At 38.3% G+C, this 25,045-nt stretch overlaps 1 protein-coding gene across 1 annotated transcript in view; it reads right to left on the minus strand.

Annotated features, from left to right (window-relative positions):
* MICU2 (mitochondrial calcium uptake 2) overlaps positions 1–25,045 on the minus strand; it is a 142,923-nt gene that overhangs the window by 22,839 nt on the left and 95,039 nt on the right. Inside the window, exons 3-7 of the mRNA XM_082278636.1 lie at positions 18,126–18,157; positions 17,938–18,013; positions 13,240–13,287; positions 9,037–9,119; positions 3,041–3,103 (exon numbers count right to left, since the gene is read on the minus strand). Of these exons, the coding sequence (XP_082134762.1) occupies positions 3,041–3,103; positions 9,037–9,119; positions 13,240–13,287; positions 17,938–18,013; positions 18,126–18,157 (302 nt within the window). The remainder of the gene's footprint in view (positions 1–3,040; positions 3,104–9,036; positions 9,120–13,239; positions 13,288–17,937; positions 18,014–18,125; positions 18,158–25,045) is intronic.

Raw genomic sequence — 25,045 nt, forward strand, 5'->3', positions numbered from 1 at the left:
AGAGTATCCTTTCAAGGAACTCAGGGCAGTAACACAAAAGCAACAGGTGCTGTTCACTGGGCAACACCTTTTCAAAATAAACCTAATCTTCTAGTTCATGCACTTTCCTACTGTAATCTAGACCACTTCCAGGCAGGGAGTTTGGCTCTCCTCTTCCATGAACCATGGTCACATGTTCAGCTGGATGTTTCATATGAAGAACAGTTCTGCAGGATGCCAGATGGAGCATTTCCCTTGGCCTGTGGGGAGGGTGTTTGAGCTGAGGCAGTCACTGCCTCTGTTGACTTCTGCATCATTTTCTCCAGTCTGATTAGGAAGAAGCAGGTTCCAGTCTTTTAAGTCTCTCTGCAGCTCTCCTTCACCATGTGCACCTCTGCTACGAGATTGCCTGCTCTGCAAAATTTAGCATGGAACTTTCTAAAAGATGGGGTCAGTTAAGGCTGGGCAGATTTTTTTTTGCTTTTCTTCCAGCATCAATTACAATGTTGGAAAAATAAAAGCCCTCAATTGAAATACATGTATCTGGATAAGCAATTCCACTGTAATCCCATTCAAGGGCCATTACTAAGTGGTGAAAATTTTAGGCGTGTAAGTCAAAGTCTCAGTAAAAAAGGCAGGGATACAAGCACCCTGGGAGAACAGCAAGCTGCTTTTTCTTTTCCTCATATAGTAACTTGATAAATATTAAATGGTACTACCATACAGTAAATAAATGACTGGGACCTTTGTCTACACACTGTACAGGGAACACACCTGGATATACCTCCTGGTTAAACAAAGTTGCAGACTACCATTTAAACTGTATTTTCCTAGGTTGGTGACATTTGCCATCTGGTATCAGAGACTGGGTTTACTCTGAAAAACCAGTGAACTGAGAAGGTGTTGTAAAAATAAAGAACCATTCCAAACACCAAAATTCTGTTGCAGTATCTCAACTTTCAAAAAACTTAATCAACTTAAGCCCCATATTTTTATGCTTCATTGGCTTTGCTTGAAAGCAATACTATGACTGCCGTAATTATTAAAAATAAAGGGTAAAAACACATCCACCAACTACATTGTATAGTCACATTCATTGCTTACAAAGATAACCAATTTCTTTTGTGAGAGACCAAGACAGGAAGGAAAATTAAAATTAGGAGAAATATGATAACTTGGATTTTGCCAAGCAGAAATATAGAAACCAGAGTAATTTCAAGTTAGCTGTACTCCCCAAAGCTATTTAATTCTTCTTTCATACTATAATTCCATTTATAATCTTCTAAGAAACTGTATTAAGTAACATTTTCTGGTTGCAATAACTTCAGATTTTTCTCAATGGAGAACTCTGAAGACAAATTTTGAAGCAAGACAAAAACAAAATAGAGACATTCCGGCTCAGGTATTTAATTAGCTCACAATAAGCTTATGTGTTTATAACTAATCTGTCCAACTGTATCAAAGTTTCTCTGGAAATTTTATACTACAGCTGTGCATTCATGCAGAATAAAGATCCTTTTTCTTTCACTGTCATGGCAGTTAAGTCTCAATTGAAATACGTTTTGAGGAGCAGACAACCCTATTAATCCTAGCTATTTTAATCTGGTGACTGATGAAAAGATTCAAGAAAGGAGATGGTTGTTAGTCAATCAAATAATTTTTAACTGAATCGAATACACACTGAGGGAGGAAAACCTTTGTGAATCAGAAGACAGTTTATGCCTAATAAATTTTAATGGTGTCAGCAATAGCCACTTCCACTTTTTCCTCAGGCAGGTGAAAAAGTAAAGAACGTGAGCAACTCTGTAGAAACTGCTGACGCGTGATTCACAAAGCAGAGCCCTGTATAAACTCCTTACTGAATGCTTCCAACATGAGCAGCCACTGCCTCATGCCCAGAGTAAACTGAAAGTTTACAGCTGAAAGCAAGTTGCTGATGTAAGCAGCATCTAATATTAATAGATGGAAATAATCCAACTGTACTCTCCCCTTCCTTAGAATCATAGAATCATTTAGGTTGGAAAAGATCTCTAAGATCATTGAGTCCAACCATCAATCCAGTACTGCCAAGTCCATCACTAAACCATGTCTCTAGGCACCACACCCACATGTGTTTTGAACACTTTCAGGGATGGTGATTCCACCACTTCCCTGGGCAGCCTGTTCCAGTGTTTGACCATCCCATAAGTTAAAATTTTTTCCTAATATCCAATCTAACCTCCCCTGGTGCAACTTGAGCCCATTTTCGCTTGTCCTATTGGCTGTTAAATGGTTCATCAGCTTCTTCTGAGGTGTTTTCAGTATGCTCAGGATTCCCCATCTCTATTTTCAGTTTCACTCAATGTCACTCAGGCTACAGAATATCTTGTTTCTGTGCTGACTACAGACTGAAGAAGAGACTCTTCCTGAGAAGAAGGGAGGTTGTAGGTGGCTGGATTCAGGGGAAAACAGAAGAGAGCAGGAATTTACCTGTCCCTTTCACTGATGAGACATATTTACCATTTGCTAGTGGTCCACCAAACAGCGAAACCTCTTTCCCAGCTGGGAGATCATACTCTAGGATTGTTTCTTCTGGTCTGCATCTATGCCATCTCTTTCTGGAAGTGGACTTAAGTAATCCTTGCCTTTGTCACCTCAGTGACAATAACCACATTTCAAACAAACTCAGTATAAGCTGATATCACTGCAACAGCAGCACTTGGGTAAGCTTAAGCTGTTGATTTCCATTTGGAAAGCCTTCTATTCTCAAATGGCACTATGGAGTTTTTTCTGAGTTTTTCATAAATAGAAGAGAGTTACTTTGAAAGAGAGGCTCATGGAAACCTAAGAACCAAGTGAGAACACAGTCATGAAACACACTGATTGCATACATTTCATCAGAAGGCTCAGAAATGACATTTTTCTTCCCCAGTTAGAAAGCAGTTGACAAATCATGCCCTTTCATTTAATTAAAGCACTAATACTAAGGCTTACATACTTATCTAAAAACTCTGAAAAAATAACAAAGTTCATGGGGAACATGACAATGTTTTTGTAAGGAAAATGTATCTCTGTTCCATACCCAAAGTACTGTTTCGTCTCCAGCTGCTTTCAAGTCATCTTCCTTCCCAATGATTCTCTGTAGCTGTTATTTGTTGAAACATGAGAAAAGAACAGGAAAATTACAAATTTGATCTTGTAAGAGTCTTCTTTTTCTGAACCTTGCTTTAATTGCACCTTTCCTTAGTTATGCATATCTGCAAGGTTCTCTAGTCATGACAAAATATTTGCATACTTGAGGATATTTTGCTATTCAGACACACATTTCCCAGGAATGTCTTATCTACTGTGGTTAATATAACCAAACATGAATCTACCTCTTGCAGCCCAGTGCTTACTCTATTTTTAGAGGAGATTTTCTTGCACCAGAAGGTTAGTTTTCACTTCAGAAGATTTTCAAACTCTGGGGTATAACATCAAGGATCATTCCAGAAATAAAAATGATCCTGATTTTCATGCTGTCCTTCTAGATGGTTTTACATAGTTCTGTTATAAACATGATCTTCTAGACATGAAAAAGATACCTGTTCAAATGAGGTACTACAATAAATGAACAATTAAGAATAATTTAATAAAATAAGGAAACATTTTTTTCGGAACTGGCATTTGGCAGAATGTGGTTTGAGTTTTCCCCTCTACCCCCAGAATAAATTAATCTTGAATGTATTAGCTAAGAAGATTTTTAGAATTACTAAAATGATTCACATTTAAAAACCTAACTTCCACTGTCCCAAATAAAGCTCTAAGGTAATATAAACAGTGCATTAATTTGCAGTACCTCAAGTGTATCAGAGCTGCAAGGTTTCTTTGACTGTATTTCAGCTTTGGAGGTGAACATTGCCAAAAGAACGAGTGATTTAATATAGCACAAAGCACACCTACCTTTCAGACATTTGCATGAATCCTCAAAAGGACAGCAGAAATGAAAGAACAAAGGACTTAATACATTTCAGGTAGAGATATGGACTTACGCTGATCATTCTAGATCAGCAAACTTTAGAAAAGACGCTTTTAAAACTCAAGGATTTTAAAACTGCTGGTTTGCTTCTCAAACATTTCTGAGTGATTCCTCAACCTGCTCATTGAAACTGGGAATAAGTTCATTACCAAACTTCCACAGCCATTATTTTGGGGAGTTTTTAAAACTCTCCTTTGGTCTTTTCTTTTTTTTAAATTTTTTTTTCTCTTCAGAGCAGCAGTATGGGCTTTTTCAGATTTGTTTGCTTTTTTATCCTCATTTTTTTAGTTTCTCAGGATAGGTACTTTCTATTACTAGTTTTGAATGGCATGTCTTGATAGTACTTATCAAAAGAAATGCTATAAAACAAGGCAATTAAACAGCATTTGTTCCTCCAAATTATCTTAGTTTTTGATCATTTACAAAACAAATGACTAGTACAGTAAAAGCATTATGAATTTCTTCATAGCAAAACAGCATTATAGAGCTCTGGATAAAACCACAATTGCTTGCCCATATTCTCACTGAGAAATCACATTTTTTCTTACCTGAAAAATCAATCTTTTGATCACACATAAGAAATGCAACTGCAAATATTTTCCAAACAAGAGCTAATATGACTTAAAAAAAATTATTTTATTTCTAAAGGACACTTGAAAAAATCTGCAGGGGCTACTAAAGAGCACAGACATGCAGTATAATTATTTTCAGAAGTATTCTGAAAGATTTTGCTTATTGTTTTCTTACACTGTATGCATATTCTTACAGTGCTTGAAACTATTTCCAGAAGTTGATTTTTTCCAGCACAGTGCAGCAACTACTCACCAGAGGGAGAAGAATTCTGCTCTCGAGAAACGGACTCCTCCATGTAACAATTATTTGTATTAAAATTTATATCTGTTCACCACTCATGATACTAATGGCTAATTCAAAGATAATGAGACCTATTATGCACAAGTGGAGCCTCTACTAAAGACAAGTAATCTGTTCTGAACAAGCTGGCAGAAAGACTATGTCAGTCTTTAAAAACAAAAAAAAAAAGGGTGATTTTGCAGTTTGATTCTTCCAGTTGCTTGAGAGGGATCAATGCTTGTGGATGCTCTAGGACTAGAGAAGTGCTCTGTGCCAAACCACCACAACTGCTGAATGTCAGGCACTGGTTCATTCAGCCTTAGATGAAGCTCTACAAGTATTTTGTGGTACCTGCTCTCCAGCAGAAGTGTATAGACAGTCTACTTAGAAAGTCTAAGTCATAAAGCTCTTGCATGTGCCATCAGAGCTACTCTGCCTTTATTCCCAATAGTTCTGCACTGTCATTAATTTTACTGAGACATCTTTAATCAGGACAGATTTAGAGAGTTAGGGAAATTCCTTACTTGCTGGGGATTTTGGGAACTTTGGTAGCCTTATTCTTGGTGGGAGGTCTCAGATTAATGTGCATAGGTCTGGAAATCCCCCTCACCAAGTCTCAAGTGAATATCTCGTAAGTGCAGAGTTCACAGAAGTATCTTACTGTCCTCACAGAGATGCAGATAACATGGCTCTGAGAAATGATTCTGCACTCTGTCAGGGGCTTATTAAAGGGTGGCAACCAGCATCTGTGAACATGCCATTTCCAACTCGTCTTCCTCACTGTGGAGTTCCAGGGCAAAGCAACAAAACCTTCTTGGCCCTAATACTGAAATGTCTCTTGCATTGTGACTGTTTACCACAGAAACGTGGATGAAGCAGAATTACACTGGCTTCAACCCAAAGAAATAGGGAGGAGAGAGAACAAGAGTATCCCTGTGAAGGGAGAGACTTTTACTGGAAATGAGGAAAATGTGCACTGGAACGGAAAGGCTACGGAGGACAAGATGAGCTCTCTTGTTGAAAACATGGGATTGCATTCAAGATCTCCTTTCCTGAACATCCATTTTTGTTAGCAGAGAACACTGGGAAATTCTGCATCTCACACTCCTTAAGTGTCTGATCCATACAGATTTGAACAGCCTATATCCATGATGTAATGCAGGCACTGAGGACTGGAGTTGGAGTTTCTGCTTGTCACACATCTCCTTTTCCTGAATGACCTGCTTGACACATCTTGTGCCCGTTCTTCCAGGAACATGAGAGAACTGAGATACACACAATTCAAAGAATGATGGACATTCTGGAAACCAAAAGGCAAGTTCTTACCTCAAAGACTCTACAGTCAGACTACACAGACATACATAGATGTCTAATCAGTAGATAACGATGGGAAGTGGGGAGAACAAGAGGTGACGAAACAAGAGGATGAAGTAGCAATGAAATTACTTTTCCCACTACACCCTGCTTACTGACACTGCCTCTTGACTACTGCTTCTTCACTATCCTTTTCCACTGCATTTTCGTTACATACATTTCCTGATGTTATTGTCAAATACAGTGTGGAAGTCACTATACGATAGTTCAGATATATTTTCCTAAGATACCAACTGGGACAAGACAAATGACAGATTAGCCACACAATTTACTAACATATTAGCTATCTAGAAACTTTCCATGATACATATATAACTAGAGTACACAGATTAACATGCACACTTTTTTCCCATTCTTACATTACAAAAATTTTATTTTTAAACCTAATCTATAAAGTTTTGCTTGAAAATAGCCTCCTCTGTAAATGTTAAGTAAACAGTCATGAGAGAAAACTCATCTTCTGACTAACTTGCATCCTGTGGGACTTCTTTTAATTTAATGATTCTTGTGAGTTGACAGAGTAATTTATATGCTGGGTTTTTTTACCAATCTGTATTATTTTATCAATACAGCCCAACAAGGAAATGCAAAGTAACAATCTATCTAACTAGAATAACTTTCATTTAACTTGATTGCCTCTACAGAAATCAAATTACTTTTAATGATTTATATAATGTTTTCACCTCTCTATTTGATGACTTTCTGTTGTTCATATTGGCTGATTCAATTAGAATTACTTGAAATGGATAATGGATATTAAATACATAACATACTGCACATCTCCCCAGGAGAGCTGTGCTGTGTTTCTGTAAGAATCTCCTTATTTGCTTAACTGACAGTACTATTTAAAGGAAGCACTGCTAATGTGGCATTTTGGTGCAGAGGCACTACAAGCTGAACATGTTCACTCGTGGAATTACTTTCCCTTGTAACATACTGTTTTTCAGGTGAATAGTACAGCCATAACAGACTTCTTTCGGTAATCAGGGCATGGATAATCTGATAACAATTCACTATGATTGCACCTGGTTTATTAGGTTAAAAATAAAGGCTTTACTAGAACTTGATTTCTTTTAAATCAGCAAAATAATTAACATTTTAATAGAACAAATTCTTCAAAATTATAAGATCTTGTGTAGCAACAAATGAGTGTAGGGCTGTGTTGGTTTTGGCTTGGGCAGAGCTAATTTCCTTGACAGTGGCTGGTACTGGGCTGTGTTTTGGATTTGTGCTGAGCAGAGTGCTGATAATACAGAGATGTTTTTGTCATTGCTGAGCAGGGCTTGCACAGAGCCAAGGCCTTTTCTGCTTCTGTACTGCCGGGCTGGGGAGGGGGCTGGGGATGCATGGGAGGTTGGGAGGAGACACAGCCAGGACAGGTGACCCCAACTGACCCAAGGGATGTTCCAGGCCATGTGACATCATGCTCAGTGTAGAAACTGGGGGGGAGAAGGAGGAAGGGGGGATGTTTGCAGTGATGGTGTTTGTCTTCCCAAGTCACCATTGCATGTGATGGGTCCCTGCCCTCCTGGGGATGGCTGAACACCTGCCTACCCAAGGGAAGCAGTAATTAATCCCTTGCTTTACTTTGCTTGTGTGCATGGCTTTTCTTTGCCTATTAACCTGTCTTTATCTCAACCCATGAGTTTTCCATCTCTTACCCTTCTGATTCTCTCCCTGATCCAGCTGGTGGGAGAGAGAACAAGCAGCTGTCTGGGGCTTGGTTACTGGCTGGGGTTACACTACAACAAGGATATCTGCAGGTTCAGTTAGGGGCTTCTGGGAACATTGTCTTGTAAAATGATCTAATTTAAAGTATTATTTTCAAATAGTACTACTAAATCTAGAAGTATTTTTCAACATTTTAAAATAGATTTTAAGTATGACTCATCAATCGTAACCTTGCTAAGAGACAACTCACTGAAAAAAAGGTGATCAGTGCAAAACACATGTGAACAGCTACTGTATCATTAATTCAGAGTTTAAGGCTATGAAACATGTTTCAGGCTATCAACAGGTCCATCTTTGAAAGTTTTAGATTTTAAGGTTCTCTAGAGTTGTGCGTTCATGATTAGCTTTAACTTTACCTTAGTGACAGAAAATAATCTGAATTGTAGTAGCCATGTCAGCTTCTTATATAAATGTCTCTCCAGTTACCTCCAGTAAGAATTAAGGATCTGATCAAAGTTGAGGGTTTCTATTAAAAATTCTGATTGTTAATTCTGCATTCAACTTTTGACAAGAAGTACTTAGTTAGTCTCCTGATAAATATTTAAAAGTTGAATAAGCTGTATAATTAAGCCAATTCTTCTTTAAAAAATCAGAGCAAGATTTTCTTAGTTTTTAAAGCATCTACCTTTCTCCTCCATAGTTTATATAAAATATGGGAAAAAACCTGCTGTTTCTTTTCAAAGTGTGAATTGATAAAAATTTTTATGCAACAGCAAGCAAAATTAATAAAGACCAAAATAGGATGGTGTATTAAATAAATTATTCAACACATTTAGAAAACAAAAGGCTCTTCCAGATGATTATTTAAATTAGCTCATGGGACTAAGGGATGTACACTAATTCCTACCTTCCCAGTAGAAGATTTTTAGATACAATTCAAAGGTAACATTTTTAAAAGCGGATTCAAATATGATATCTTCTATCATATGAAAACTTCTATCACAATACTTTGGTATGTGCTCCTTTCATATAAAATATTTTAGTAAGTATATAATCGTAAAATGGACTGAAAAATAGGCTGATTTTAATGACTCTTCATTTCACAAATATAACCCATGGATCTATTTAAATGCTTTAAAATTAAAATGTGTAAATACACCTACCTTAAAGAATTCTTTCATTTCAACTTGTTCATTGCCATCTGCATCCAACATTTTAAAGGCAATCTGAAGTCCAGTCCGGGGTTCTGCAACAAATTGCGAAAGAACTTTATTGAAAATATCACACACTTACACTAGAACTCAAACACTGAATGTAAAATGAATATTGACTCTGCTTCAGTCCTCCATTGTTATGTACATACATGGTATTTCCAGTGAACCATACACACCTCTTCCAATATAAGCAAACTGTTTAAAAACCTTTTTACTATCATTTCAAGGGATAATTAATACAATGGCAAAGTAAGAAATGCCAGCAGTGCCTAAGTACAACCATGAATGTCCATCTGACCCCTGTGAAAATACTGTATCTCTTACTGGCCAGGTCTTAAGATATTCCCGAAGGATATCTCTATAATCCCATCTCACTTCTGCAGTCTAGCCCTGCCTTGTTTATTAGAGCTCCTTTTCAGGTGAGAAGAGTGGAAATTGCCTTCAGAAGCCAGTAATTACTGCCACAGTGGTTGAAAGAGCTAGTGTACTCCTCAGGCACTTCGTGCATGCATGACCGTATGCCAGCATTTGCAGTCTCCCTAGCAGACAGACTGATGCTGTGAAGGGAGCCAGCTCTCTTGGCTCCTGCTCCTGCTGTGTTAGCCCAAAGCCTTTTTCTCCCTTCCCTTCTCCTTCCTCCCTAAACAATATTCTCAGATGTTACTGTGATGTAATAAACTACTCTTTCTGGCTGTTTTTGATGAAAGCATGTTTTGTGTGACCCCCATCAAGCTGATGTTTTTCAGGAATTCTACACAATTTTCCCCTGCATTTCCTTCACCGAGTGAATGTTTCTTTTCAACACAAAAATGTAATGAGCTCTGAATCTTGAAGGTGCTATAAAAGCATGGTGTGTTTTGAGCTCCTTCCCGCAATTTCCTGATCTTACTTCGCTTACAGGAGGTGGCCTTGATCATTAGCAAGCCCACACAGGAGCAGCATGCTGCTGAAATGTAGTTACAGTTCACTGCAGTAGCAAGCCCATATCCCAGTAATCTCTGGAGCAGGTGAATTAATTCCACAACGCAGTCTGTCAGGCATTAATATGAAAGCCATGGACTTATTGTCTCTGGAATATATTGATGCTTCCAAGAACAATGCTGGACTCATGAGGAGAGTGAAGCAGCATCTCTAAAAAACTCTAATGCCTTCAGAATTTTGCTTTGGCAAATATATTCTTCTGGTTGCATTCTGTAAAGTTTTAAGCCTTGGTTTTTTTTTTTAGAGAATCTTTCTGCAAAGGGAACAAGTTAAAGAAATATCCCATTCCTTTTAAGTCATAACAAGATGGTTAAAAAAAGTATTATTTTTACATTTTAGAAATAACTATATCTTCAGCAGTCAACTAATGTTTTACGTGAAGCAATCTTGTGATGCAGGGATATTTTATAAATACCACTGAAATCTGCACAGCAGAGCTGTCCTCAGCAACTGGGTTGATTTAATAATCAAAACTGGCTTCCTTTCCAAGGAAATGCCACATGCAAAATTTGTGTTACTAGTACAAAAGCAAGAAAAGGCTATCCAATAACATATTTAGAGAATAAAAGTAATTGATGTATTTAATAGCAATTCATACCATCTGTGTTCCAATTTTCAGATAAGAGAGCTGTTAGTGAAAATATAGACCTAAAGCTGCTTATACTGTTCAGAGATGACATACTTATCTGATATGATGTCACCCCAAAGGTATGTGTTCGTAAAATAAGCATAGTTCAAAGACTACCACAGATATATTTGTATTTAATTAGAATCAGGCAAAATTCCAAAATCTGAACAGAAGAGCTTCGTTCTGGCTGTGAGTGCAGGTTAGACCTAGGTGCTTCCTCTCCTGACCAAGCTGTCAACTTGTGTGACTGGGTAATTGAAACAAAGCTCCAAGTAAAGGTGACAACTTCAGTTCCTGGGCTTCTTCACCAGGCAGGGCTCCATTAACCTATTGCTAGAAATGAAATTCAATACAGCACTGGAAGAAAAAAGATAGTGATGATACAAGGCATACTTAAAAGAGAAAAGAAGGTTGGGGGGGAAAAATAAAACCTTTGTCTGCCACAAAATTACATTTTCAAGTTCAGTGTTATTACAGAATCTGATTTTGTATGACAGGCAGCATGGTATGGTCAGCAGTGTCCTGGAACCAAAGTCTGATCACTCTTTTTCTGTTTCCCTATTGCTCTGTTGGTGACTTGGAAGTAATTTAAATATTGATGTCTGCTTTAAGAAATCTCACTTTAATTCTGACTAGTGAGAGAGACAGGTTGTGAAACTCGGGGCTGACTGACATGGGATACTTGTTAGGTAAAGATAGAGGCACCAACACTTGTTGACATTTGCTTTTGAACTGGTAAGTATGATAACCCTCTGTGTAACCAAAGCAGCAACATAACCACTGCATTTTTATCCTGCATCTAAAAGTGCCTTGTTTTTGCAGTTCAATACATTCCTATATAAATTCTGTGAAAAATAATGTTACTTGATTGTCTGGAGAAGTGGAACAACTTGCTCTGATACTGCTTCAATTTTCTAATTGTTTCAGCCAATAATTCAGCATGAATTCACTTTCAGCTGCCATAAATTTCTAAAGAAATAGAATCTTTGGCACCTCTTCCTGCAACTTTTATGTATTCTTCTGAAGTTATAATTTGGCTGTCATGGTTGTCCTTTTTTAACATAAATCCATCTTTTTTGAGTTGCAACAAATATTTGAAAATCAGTATCCTAAATGGGCTAAACTCCTGTCTCTGATTTTAAAAGCCACTTGAACACACAGTGTAACTCATGTTCAAGCAGTGTGTAGCATGGGACAGTCACCACTGCTGAAGCAGTGTATTTGTATATTAAATCTTAATGCATATATAAACATACACATACTGTGTACTAGCTGAAGTTGCCAAAGAGATTACCCACCCTTCGTGCCGTGTAACAGGAACTAATGCAGTTCTGCTGAGAAATGAGGTAAGCTGCAGAAGGGCCCCTTGAACTGTGCAAGAGGTGTGTACTGATGGAAGGCTGGACATACTCTCTCCACTCTCTGGAGACCAATGTTACTTGTTCATACTACACCATGAGAGGGTGGATTTCCAGAGCAAGGAAAACTTGTCAACTTATTTAAGCCCCAGCCACAGACCTTGCAGCCATGGAAGTGATGAGGGTCACGTGAGGGTCATCCCTCTACAGTCTGTCAGGAAAGAAGTGACTGCTTCCTTCTTTCCTTTCCCCATCCACTGATAAATAAATCTATTATGCCTGGCTTTGTCCCTTGCTGAAAAAGTTAGACCTGTATAAGTCAGTCAAACAAGACTACATGTGGACAATTCCATGGACATGCATATGGACCACTTTTAGGGGTCTTGCCATGTAATGCTCACTGACACATCTCGAATCTTGGTGTTTTTCAGCATCACCTACAGATCAGAACAAAACGGGGTGACAAGCATGGCAGTAAGTAAGTACCAGACAATCCCAGATTAATTCCATACACAAAACCAAAAAATGCCTGTTGCTTGTAGAGAAAGCAAGTACCAAATAAAGGTTGTTTTAAAATAAAGCGCCTGAGAGAAAAAGGAAGGAAGCAAAGGAGGGGGACAGAAATACATGTACAATACTGGGAGGAAATAAAGTCAAAAGGAACATAGGATAAAGAAAAAGGACTTTAAAGTCAGACAAAAAGACACTGAAGAATTCTGTTTCTGTATTGCATGCATTGCATATGTGAACACGAGAAAAATAGGCAATGACCTGTGAGACACTACAGCCGTTTTTCACACCACTGCATGAGCTATATTGCTAATGTCTCATTGTCCAAAATGACTAAAACTACTCTCCAGAAGAAAGATTATTTCTCTTCCCATCCAGTTCTTCTTCCCCTTATTATGTGGTTCTGTAACCAATATCCCCCCCCCTCAAAGTATTTCAAAAGACTTTTCTGATCCCATGTTGCAGCGAGTACCATGATTTTTGAAGTATTGCTATGGACCAATGATGACACTGATATCCATTTACATTAATGCATTATCACTCTATATACAATAGTTTTTTATGTTTTACTATAATGCAGAAATTTAGAAGCAAAAAGGTATCAGAAAAAAGTTCTTGGTGAGCTGTTAGTAGCTGAGTATTTGTGCCTATGTATTTTAAATATATAATACTTACTCGTAAGAATTGTCAGCAAAAACAGATATTCTGCATAAGATATCAACCCTGAAAAAAAAGTTAAAAAATTACTTGTGGAAAAACCCAAAAACTTACAGCAAGATTTGAAAGATTAAATCTGACAAATATTAAAAATGTAGTTTGACATTACATTAAATACATTTATTAAAATAAGCCAGGTTACTATATAATAAATTTTTCACTTCTGTTTTTAATACTCTGAAGGCAAAATTCCCTAACCCAAGACTCATCAATGTCCATGTCTAACCAAGAAAGTAAGGTTTATTTGGTATTAACAAAAGGCCTACACTAAATCTTTGGATTCTCACTGAAAACATTCAATGTTTATATAAAAGGCAAATAAATTAAATGAGCTTTGTCACATTTAGTACCTGGGAGGAGAACTACTCTAACATTACCCTGAAGGATCAAAGTCCTCCATCCTTTGGCAGGCTTGCAAAAGGCGGAGAATAGCTTCCCTCTAATTCTCAAGGGAACATGGCAACACGCAAAGCTGCCAAGCTGCTAGATTGTGCTGATAGTACTGCTGGGCCTTGTGCCAAGAGGAGGCTTCTTTTTTTTTTTTTAAATAGGAACATGTCCTTTCTACAAGGTGAAAGTATTTTCCCCCCCTTTGAAGGAAAATTCCAGTGTTTTCTTTTGAAATACCGCCTTAAGTGAAAAGCCTGAACAAACACAAAGATGTGATAGCGTCGAAATAGAGTGTGCAAGCTAAAGATAGAGAGTGCAGAATGAGGGTGGCTAAACAACAGAATCTGAACCATCTGCCCTGCAATAATGTTTGGGGAAAAAAATGTAAAGGGCTTTTTTATAAATCACTTTTCAAAATAACTGAGCTACTTTTAACTTGTGAGCTAAACATTGTATAATGCTGAAGCTGCTTAAAATAATGAAGTTCAAACATGCCTATCTGTGCAAAGATAAACTATTTTTGTAATTTATATTTAGTTAATTGATAGATAAGGAATCCACTTAAGCTTCAGTGATAAACAATTAACTGCTGATAAACTACTATGCAGAAGCAACAGCATTTGTATTTGACCTCAGATAGTGACTTAACACTTCTAAGTACCAGAGCTCAGAAATATTAAATTGCTAAATGCAAGAATCTGAAAATCAAAGCAAGTCTTAGCGAAAGGGAGGTCTAATGCTGATCCTGTTGCCAACTCACTCTGGTTCCATATCTCAGCTTTCCTCTCCATCAAAATAGGGCTATTTACCCGATTATCCTACATGAATTGTGTAAACCAGCACAGTACTACAATCATACAACACACTGTGGAAATAAAAAATACTTTCAGCTCAAAGACTTAGTCTTGCTTACAAGTTTTAGCATTTCTGCCATTGCAAGAATGCAAATTATTATTTTCATTGCTGTAAAACTTGGAATGGTATTCTTAGATGAAACATCTAGGTTTTCTACAAGCTCAAAACCAAATAAACAGAGAAAGAACTCCTGCCTCATCTTTTTTAGCTTATATGCCTAAGACAAGATTTAAAAAAAAAAAAAAAAGGGTAGAAACTAATACGTGGAGAAAAGAATTCAAGCAAATAGTGTGATAAGTAGTGATCAAGATTCCTAATTTTGTTTCGTGTGTGACACAGCAAAAGGATGTTTAAGGGAAGAATATAAAAGAAGACAAGGAGGCAACTTTCCAGGTCTGTATAGAAAACACCTCCCAGTCAATGACTGCAGTTGTGTCAGCACAAAGATCCCTGACTGAAAATGTAACCACCAAGCAATGAAGGACAGCATCACTGGGCAAGGAGAAGTGGAAGTCTGCCTCTTGGCTGTCTTGAGATGCTCTGCACAGGGATAGTTTAATGAAGACCTGGAAGCTGAAGACAAGAGGCTTATGCTAGGTAAAACAGAACCAGGAGAGCCCAGTGTGGGGATACAAAATAAGAGATGACACAGTCCAAGAAGTTGTGAAAGAAAAACATGTTTATTAAAGCTTTTGAATGGATATTAACATGGCAGATTATGGCTGTTAAAGTCTGAGAAAAAATAAAGTTGTAATAATTGAGATACAAAATACTGAGCCCCTGAAGAATTTTAGCTTTATAGATAGACAGGGATCATTATACCTTATAAAATTTTGCAGAAAGAATCTGCAAAATTTTTACGGAGATGGTAGGATGTGAAGAAAAGGTCAATTTAAAGATAACACCCTGCTGACTGGCTCAAGGGAGAAGCACTTGAAGAGGGCTGGAAAGAGGAGCCTTGCAAGAGATGGCAGGAGTGAGACACAGACTGTTTTTGTCATCCTACTGTAATCAGATTGAAAAGTTGCTATAGTGAAATTGGTAAAAAGGTAAATATAATAAAAATATGTAGAAATATTCTGGATTGCTCTTTAAAACCTGACTCAATGCTTTAAAGAAAACTCACAGCCTGATCGATATTTTCTGGAAAACTGATTGTACTAAAATAATTTATCCTAAGATTTTTGAATTTGTGGACTATTTCCATTAAAAAACATATTTTAATTTAATTGTCATTTTACTACGCGCAGTGAGTGGCCAATTTACCTCACCCATAAAGTAAATTAAATATTTTTGTAATTTTCTTTTTTATTTTACAGCAATCATTACAAAGGTACTCAAATTAAAAGATTTAATGCAGCAAACTTAAAAAACCCAAAATAAAACAACCCGCTGAAAATTAAATTCATATCCAAGCAAAATTTAAAGACAAAAGCTTCACACACTGTTGAATGACTCAGCATACTTGCAGCCAAGAATGTGCATTGGCAAAATACTGTCGCATTTTCTAAAGCTAAAGGAACCTTGCCTATCCCTCCCTAGAAATATCTGTCCTCAAACTTACCAGCAAATGCAGACAGTACAATATTCTTATTTCTGAATAAATCATAAGTATACCTACAAAATACGACACAAATTTTAAAACTGCCCACTAGAAGGCAGAATCCCCTAGCATTATGTTTTACAGACTGGACTGATGGCAGTTTTTCCTCTCCTTGACATATAAATAACAAATTGAAGATAGTTAAAATAACCTCAGCTAAACGGTTAGATGGGGTAGATTCATTATTCTGGTACTTGTAAAAGCATAAATATTTTCATTTTTAAACTGTGATAATAATGCATCTCAAAGCAAAAGCGTCAAAGTCACTAAACAGGCACCATGACCAAAAATTGTAAAAACTCTAAGTGTTGTGGGGACATATGGATGACTGCACTGAATGTTCCTGCATCATCTCAAACTCCTACCTGACCTCTGAAGGACAGGGATTTGGACACACAGTGCTAAGCAAGGGCAGATCTTCGCCAGAATGCAGAAGACGCCAACTCTGAGAGTATCACTGAGCCCACTTCCGGCCAAGCACTCAAATGGGAAAGGTGCAGTAAGAGGAGGCTGCACTGATTTGCTGTTTTCAAATTCTCTTGCTGGATTCCCAGTTTTCCCAGGCAGCATGGTCTGGGGATTTGCATCACTAGAAAAAGAAAGGCTCTAAAAAAGCAGGTATAGAGAGATAATATCCAAGAATTCAAGACTGGGAATACTTTAAACCCAATCCTGGGAAGCCTGTGATGATTAGTACTTTGAAAAGGCAGGGAATGACAATTTAGTACAAAATCCAGCCTTCCCTAGGACAGGAAAGAATTGTTAACTTGTTCAGAGATGTTTCAGGGCTTCTGGGGTAGGCTGGGGCTTTCAGGAGTGGACTGACAAGCAAGGCACTCATCTGGAGACTCTTGCAGGTCTGCACAAGGATGCAAGAAATGAAATGCAGGCAGAAGAGGCTGTGAGGCCGAACGGAAGGTGAAATACCACAGGCTGAGATCAAGGGCTGCTCTCTTGGCATAAACTGCCAGCCGTGTCTGAGGATCTGCTGTGCATGGAGAAAGCATGGCTCATGCCTGCCAAGGAACTGCAGCAGTGCAACAGCAGCTTTATTTTCCAGAAATGTCCATGTGATAAGGGATTCAGGCTGAACTGTATGATACAGAAAGTTTGTGAATAGGTGCTGTTGGTCTTTCTCATTAGTTTGGGAATTTTGGTCTTTGTTACTGTAAAATGGTTAATTGCTCATCTATTTGGTTTTCTTGATCCTCTTGTTTCTTTTCTCTCTTTATGTTAATGAGATGTTTATTTGGTGTTCTTTAATTCCCTGTTGTTACACTAACAGTATTCCAGCTCTTAGTTTTCTCTTTATGTAGTCCAATACAAAGTGGAAATGCTGGGTGAAAAGAAAACAAAGCACATCAACACTGTGAAGGGTAGCAGAGCTCCTGAAGAGAGAGAAATAAGTTCAACTGCTCCTGGAATTGGGGATACCACTTAAGGTAGCTAGGTACAAATTTTATTTTTATTCTTAGTTTCTATGCATTTAAGTTATATAGAGAAACAGTCAGGTTATTAACAAAAAGTCCTTAAAGTCCATTTTGTGTTCAAGTCATCCCTTTAGCACCTTTCTCTTCCAAGTAGGCTTTTCAGTTTCTTTCATGTCTCCTCCTGCACCTCAGAAGGCTTTCAATTCCCAGCCCTTTTACTCTCTCTTGCGTAACTGAGAGATTTGCCAAGGAGGCAGCCACTGGATAGATGGAGAAGAAGTAAAATCCATGCAAATGTCTTTAAAAATACATTTGACTCGTACCATATAATGAGATAAAAAGCAAGACGTATTTTTCAGTATCAAAAGTGCTCATTACCTTTATCACCAAGCTCTCTAAAAAAGGTCGGTCCTGGTTTAGCTTTGGCAACATACAGCAGTGCAGCATCTACCTCCTTCAAAGACACAAACAAGAAAATATAAAGCCAGTTTTGAAAGAGACTTAATCACTTCAGTAACAGAAAGAATGCAAGTTCTTTTGAAGAAGGAAAGGAACATTTTGCTTACCTTTTTTGTCAGTTTCTTGGCTGAGGCTTTGCCTATAATAAAATAAAAATCGTCATCATTCAATAACAAACTGACTTTAAACTTTGATCAGGTTCTGTGGCATTTCTTCAGAATTTTATGGGAAAATGCTGAGTAATATGAAACAGAATATTTTGCAACAGACAGTTTGTTTCTAATTCCCATAACGATCATGAAAGGACAAGATTTAAAAATAATATGAGCAATCTGTTCAAATGTTCTCTCAGCCTAGATTAAACCTCAGCCCACTTTCATTTCAATGACCAATTTACTAGTATGACTTTGCATACTGCGAGCTACAAATGTCACACAGATTCCAAAGCAAGACTACACAGTAAAAAACAACTGTAGTATTTACAAAGGGATTTCCAGGCACACATGATGATCCTTGAAGTGCAGGTTGAGAATGTGAAAGCAAAGAAATACTAAAAAGAAAAAAAGAAGAAAATTAAAATGTTGATGTTTCTATTAAGCAGAAGTAAATTGAACAACTCTGCTTTCTGAAAGAGCATAAGACAAAAATCACGCAAACTCCTAAGTGTTTCTTAGCAGATTCAAGTCTATACACTTGAATAGAGGAGCCACTGGCAGCAGTATAGGTTGTGCTCCTGCGTAAATCACATGTTTAAGGAGCTGCAGTGTATCAAGGGTGGAACACTCCAGCTGGTTAGGAAGGGATCACAGAAACCCTGTGGTCACGGACCTGCAGGAGCTGTGCTCCATTCCTTCTCAGTCTATCTCCTTAGCATTTCTCCTCATACAATTCTCCAAACCCTGTTCTTCACTCTTACCACTCTCAGCCCATCACTCTCTTCCTTCACTACCATTTCCTCTGGATTCCAGCCAGCCACTCCTGCCTATTTATTCACACTGAGTAAGCACAAGCTGAGCCACTTGGACTTGCTCTGCAGACTGGTGCCCCTGTATGCAGCAGCCTGCTTTGCTCCATGCTCAGTCTCCAAGGTTACTTTGCTACTTCACAGGCATTTTGCATCCAAAGGGTCACCAGTGTAGCACCACTATCTGGAAATGGACATGATGGAGGCAGCCTGGTGGGCAGTTGTCAACAAACATCTACCAAGCATTTCCACAGGCCCATAATATGGCCAGACGGAGGTGCTTTGTTAGTAAAACAGTGAATTTCCACAGTGCTGGCAAATGGCATGCCCAGCTGCAAGGGGTCTCCACTGGCAACTTTTGGCTTGGAACATCTCAACTAGCAATAGCTCATTTTTCAGCACAGGCAAACCAGTGCCCTGGCCTCTGCTGCCTGTTTTGCTGATAAATTCCTCTCCCCACACCCCCTCCCCCAAATCAGCCTAAGGCAGACACCTGGCACATAACATTTCAACACAAATGTTTAAGTTTGACAAAAGTTATAAGCAACTAAAATGAGGCTTTTAATACTGGAGTGTTGAGTGACCCCAGCAACAGGTGTTGCCAGTACCACCTGTTACTGTGGATGAATACATTTTTGTGCAATGCCTATACATACATTTACACCCATACACACATATATATAAAGCTCCATAGGTAGATACCTCCTAAGTCAAACAACGTATGAAATCCTCTACTTTGCCTCATTTGAGACAAAAGAAGTCAGACTAATAACAGTCTGGGAGAAGAAGCAACAATAGCTACATTCAGTAAGGCTGAGTCCTGAGCAGTGTGGTGTAACACCACAGTTACATGTAACACCATTCCCTGCTGCAGAGCATTTTCATGAATGGCTATTTAGCAAATTAAAAGATTTAGAGCTCAGCTTTGAAATGTCGCTGCTTCTGTACGGCATGTTTCAATATGAAACTATACTTCAGCTGCTCTTCTGGCCCTGGCAGACCCACCTAATGACCAGCCTTACAGAAGGGAATGAGTCAGGCTGTAGGTCTGTGAAAAACAGTATCTGTATGGCTTATTGCTCTGAAAAAAGGGAAAAACCACCCTGCAGTGTTTTTCCCTGTACACACTCCTTGTACTCGCTGTCTGCACTGAAGCCAGCCATAAACCCTTATTTAGTTAAGAGCAACTCTATTCATTCCATTCTCCTGATGATTCCAAGAACATCACATCTGGAATGGCATCTGATACCACAGCAGTGCACTGGGGAGTAGCCTTCTGCCAGCATCCAGAAGGATGATGAAGGGAGACAAGCTGAACTCTGCGAGCTGGAACAGCAAAGGCATGGATAATTGGTGCAAGGTAAGGAGAAAGCACTGGGAGCTACAGCTGAGACAATAGCTGGCTGAGTTTGTGAGGCTCTACACTTGGTTAAGTCTGTGTTTCCCGTCTTTGTGTTGCATTCAGCGCAACAATGCTGAAACTCTTTAGCTACACCGTTTTTTGGGGAACAACATATCCACACTGAGAATTACCCTATCATGATAAAAATTAAGAAAGGGAAGGGAAGTCTGTAGTAGATGTATGGGCTCTCTTTTCACCAGCCAGCAGTCACAACTGCAACTGCCTAGAGCTCACAGAAATGGCTGTGACAGCCATCAATATCTGCTGTCTTGCATTCAGCCACAGCCACTCTCCAGAGGATGTTTAAGGTGCTGACATGTTGACTGACGTCTTTCAGAGGTAACAATGACACTGAGATGCTCATGCTATCCTTGCATGGGTGAAAGGACTGGTGGTGGAAAAGAAGTCTTTGCTGAATGGCAGAAGAGGGAGAGAAGAGTCCCATCACCCCAGGACGTGGTGAGAGGCAGCACCAGCTGGGTCAGAATCGGTCCTTGCAGCGACTGGATGAGAGGCAGCTGCTACAGTACGACAGGAAAAAAGGCAGGAGGGAAAGGGACAGATTGACAGAGAAACTAAGAGATTTCTACTCTTCAAAGCAGTAAATACACCAAAGTAATAAACGCTGGAGTGTTTTAATGGTGCTCTTCTCACATGAGCAGATGCCTGGAAGCATGTGTACTGAAGGGTAGGAATTTTTTGGAAAAACACACTGACACTTGGGACAGTAGTGTTATCTTTCATACTGGGATTTGTGTAAGGTATTAGAATACAACCTTATAATAATATAATCGTTTAAACTGTAGAATGAATTTCTTCCAATAATTATTTGTATGTTTTCTAAGAATTAAATCTAGTTATATTTTATTGGTACTGCCACCATATAAAATCATGTGTGAAGACTCAAACCCCTGTTTTCACTTGGAAACTTTAGCTACTCTTATTGTAGCACTCATAATATTCCTTAAATGATAATTTAGCTCTTGGTACATATTTTCTCCATTTATTTACTTTCTAACAGTGAGATCTCTTTAAACACCAACAAGGAAATCTCTATTAATATCAAATGTGCAGCCTTCTGAAGAATCAGGTCTTTTAAGACCCTGTCTAAAATAATTAGGAGAAGCTTAACTCCCCTCTGCAGAAGATGCACTGCAAAGGTTTGAACAGTTTTCTTAGCCAGTTTGTACACTGAAGAAAAAAAGTGCCTCTTCCTTCCTATGGATTAAATATTGATGCTGTCATTCTTCACACATGAATACAAATACATCAGGATCTAAGTCTCTCTCTGAGGAATACAGGCAACAGATATAATTATTAGGGACTATTTAATCTAATAAGTAAAAGATCTGTATGATTCAATTATCTATGGTTTTATTCTTTTACCTTCATAAATTCTTACTAATCGGAAAATTAATGACACACTACAAAACTTGCTTGTAGTAGTTAGAGTCTTACTTAGATGTGAAAAAAAGAAACTTGAAATTTTTATTGTTTTGAACTTGAATAAATGAGATTTTTTTTTTTCCCTACAGACCTGTCACAACTATGATGGAATTCTTGCTTAAAGGACAGTGAGCATTTTCAAGGGTTTCTACATATTTTACAGATGCCATCATCTAATTTTCACCATCTATTGCATATCCATGAAACAATGAGGTACAGATGCACTTTTCATGGACAAAAAGGCATTTTAGCTTTTTAAGTTGGATGAATACCGAGTCTACTTATAAACACACAAGTTCTGTGCTGTTAGCCAAGAAAGTTAGTTGACAACTGTAATTAAGAAAACAATGCCAAGAGAGCTCCATCAGTCTCAATTTGCCCTTGGCAAACCAGGGTATTTTGTCACTTATGTTTCTTACAATAGAAGTGTTTCCATCATCTATCATTTTTTACACTAAGATGTAGAAAGGACCTGACGGCAATGTTAGGATTACTGTTAGGAAAGGGCTGAATTAAACAAGGCTGAACTTGCACACACAGTATTACCCATTTACACCTGTAGAGCTAAGGAATGGCTTAGATGTGACAAAAGATGTTTACATTCAAAGAATGAACAAAACCACTAAGATCAACAATTCTAACAACAATAATCAAAGGACAAAGCAAAAGTAGTTACCACTGTTTCCAAGAAAACACGTCTGCAAGATTGCTTTATTTCTGTAATATGGAAATTTAAATTAAATTTTAAATCAATCTCTCTCCACAGCCTGAACTTCAAGTGTGAACAGTATAAATTAGGTATCTTTTCCTAGAAGAACAAACTCCTGCCTCTTTTATCAGTAAAGTCACTAAGATGGTTTGACCCGAATCCCTTTTTAGCTCCATTTCAAACAGCCACAATTACAAACAAAAATAAAAGAAAAACTGACCTCCCAGCTTTTTAATTCTGGATGGCATTTACTGCTATCTTTGCTGAATATTGACAGGTTCAAGGTCATACTGAGGTACTATAAAACTATTTGGTTTTTCATGAAAAATTAGGATGAGAACAGCATTAAATATATTCACAATTGAAACAAACTCTCATTCTGTGAGTGCAACAAAGCTTTTAAACAGGATGGGATTTCAGCACTGTCCGAATCGGAGGATCAAGGCATTTTAAAAACCACACCCACTGTATGCAGCTCATGCTGTGGCCTTTACAGCAGAGTCCACCCTGCAGCCTTGCCTGCCATGGGAACAATAATTTGTATTTCTTCCTTATAACTGGCTGCCAGCTTTCACGCAAGCTGAACTCTGAGAATCCTGCACCAGTGAGCTGGGTTAGATAAGAATTGTGTATGTTGATTTCCTTGGGGAGATGCTGTTAAAATTTCTGTTTAAATTAGCTTGAAATGGAAGATCTTTGAAATTCAATAGCTTGTATTTCATTCTCAGCTCTCTTAGATAATTTTAATTAAACTGGACAAGTATGTTATATTAACAAAGTGTGCCTTTTTTACCCACCTTATTTTTGTTCTCATTCTTTAAAGCTCTTCTGTGCATTTATAAAGTACTTACTGCTAACGAAACCAATAAAGGAAAAAATTCAAGCTAGTAATTGGTTCTTTAAGGCCTCCTTTTGAAGTACTGGTGATATTGGAGATAAATTAAGGATAGCAAAAATATTTAAGGCTTTTGGAAAGCATGACAAACCAAGTGGTCAGATTGCTATGCTAGCTCCTGGCAAACCAATATCTGAATAATAAATGAGCATGCAATTTAAATGAATTAAGAATCTACTTCAGCTAGAAAGCTTTTACTGAACTACTGCATTGCTCCATTGAAAGATAATTTATAAAAGTCATTTCAATCACGTGAATTAGTGAAATGAAGCACCTGAATTGAATTCAAGTATGCCCAGTGGAAAAGGCAATTTGCAATAATAGAAGCTTCTGCTATGCTTTACAAAACAAGCTTTGCATCTGTCCTTCTTTATTTAAAGCAATCGCTCCTCTGAGGAAACAAGAAATACAGAGTGCTGGGATGGGGCCAGCGCTGGCAAATCTCCATTTCAGAAGAGCAGTTGCATCAGAGCAAGTCAATACCAGGAGGTTTCTCAGTGAGTCAGGCAGCCTGGGGTAAAAAGGGTGGGATGCTGATGCAGGGAGGAAACATCAAAGGATGACACAGTCTTTTAGGAAACTGAAACAGACAAAAGAATTAAGATAAGCAAGTTTTCAAAACCTATTAAAGAGACCATGGCACCGAGTCACCACGAGTTCCAAAATAAGCAAAGGCACCGGGGTAAAAGCAGATGCTGTGGTGCCCACTACAATGCTTGCAAACAGCTCAGTCCTAACTGGGACTGTAGCAGGAGTCCTTGGGAATGGCAGGGAGAGCAGGACAACTTCTCCTTAGATATTATCCAGGGAAAGTGACATACTCCCAGATCCGCTCTCTTTCTAATAACATATCCAAGCTGCAGGTAAGGAAAAGCTGAGGATACGTTCAAACTTCCAAGCTTACCACAAGACTGGTACTGCAAGGACATACAGAATATACAAAGTCACTTCTCTCCCAAGCAACCGGAGCAGTCTAACAGGCTTGTAAGGGCAGCCCTGCAAAGGGAGCATGTGAAGCAAGCTAAGACTTCACGTGAAACACACAAGCAGCAAGAAGTCAAGCAGAGAGCACAATTGCAGCTGAACTTTTCCCCAGCAGGAGAGGCTGCCAGTCCTCAGGGCAGGCAGAGAGAGCTCAGCACTGGACGGAGCATATGGAAAAAAAATGTGTCATGTGAAATGCAAGTCCTCAAAGTCCCAAATAAGCACCTCATGCTTGGTTCCTCTGGCTTCATTTAGACGTCTAAAAATTAGGTGCCTAAATCTGAGTTAGTGATCTCTGTGCTGCTTTGCTGTAACTATGATGGTGTGAGGACAAACACAGAAAAAGGTTTATAATTAACTTCGAAATCTGCTGCTCCTATTTCAGATCTGAAGAAGAGCTCATATGCCCAAAAGCTTGTCTAATTTTTCCAACTTAGAGGAACTGGTCTAATAAAAGATATTATCTCTGTCTACAAACTTCATCCTGAGTAATGACCCCAGGCTCTCTTTATACTCATGTGAGAGAACCAGACACAAAGAAAGAACAATTTATTCCAGGTTGAGACAGGTGTCCAATCCAGGTCTTGGACTTATCTGTTTCCTTCCTTCAACTTTAAAGAAATGCTA

The sequence above is a fragment of the Coloeus monedula genome (genome assembly GCF_965178545.1).
Source record: "Coloeus monedula genome assembly, chromosome: 3".
Classification (NCBI taxonomy): domain Eukaryota; kingdom Metazoa; phylum Chordata; class Aves; order Passeriformes; family Corvidae; genus Coloeus; species Coloeus monedula.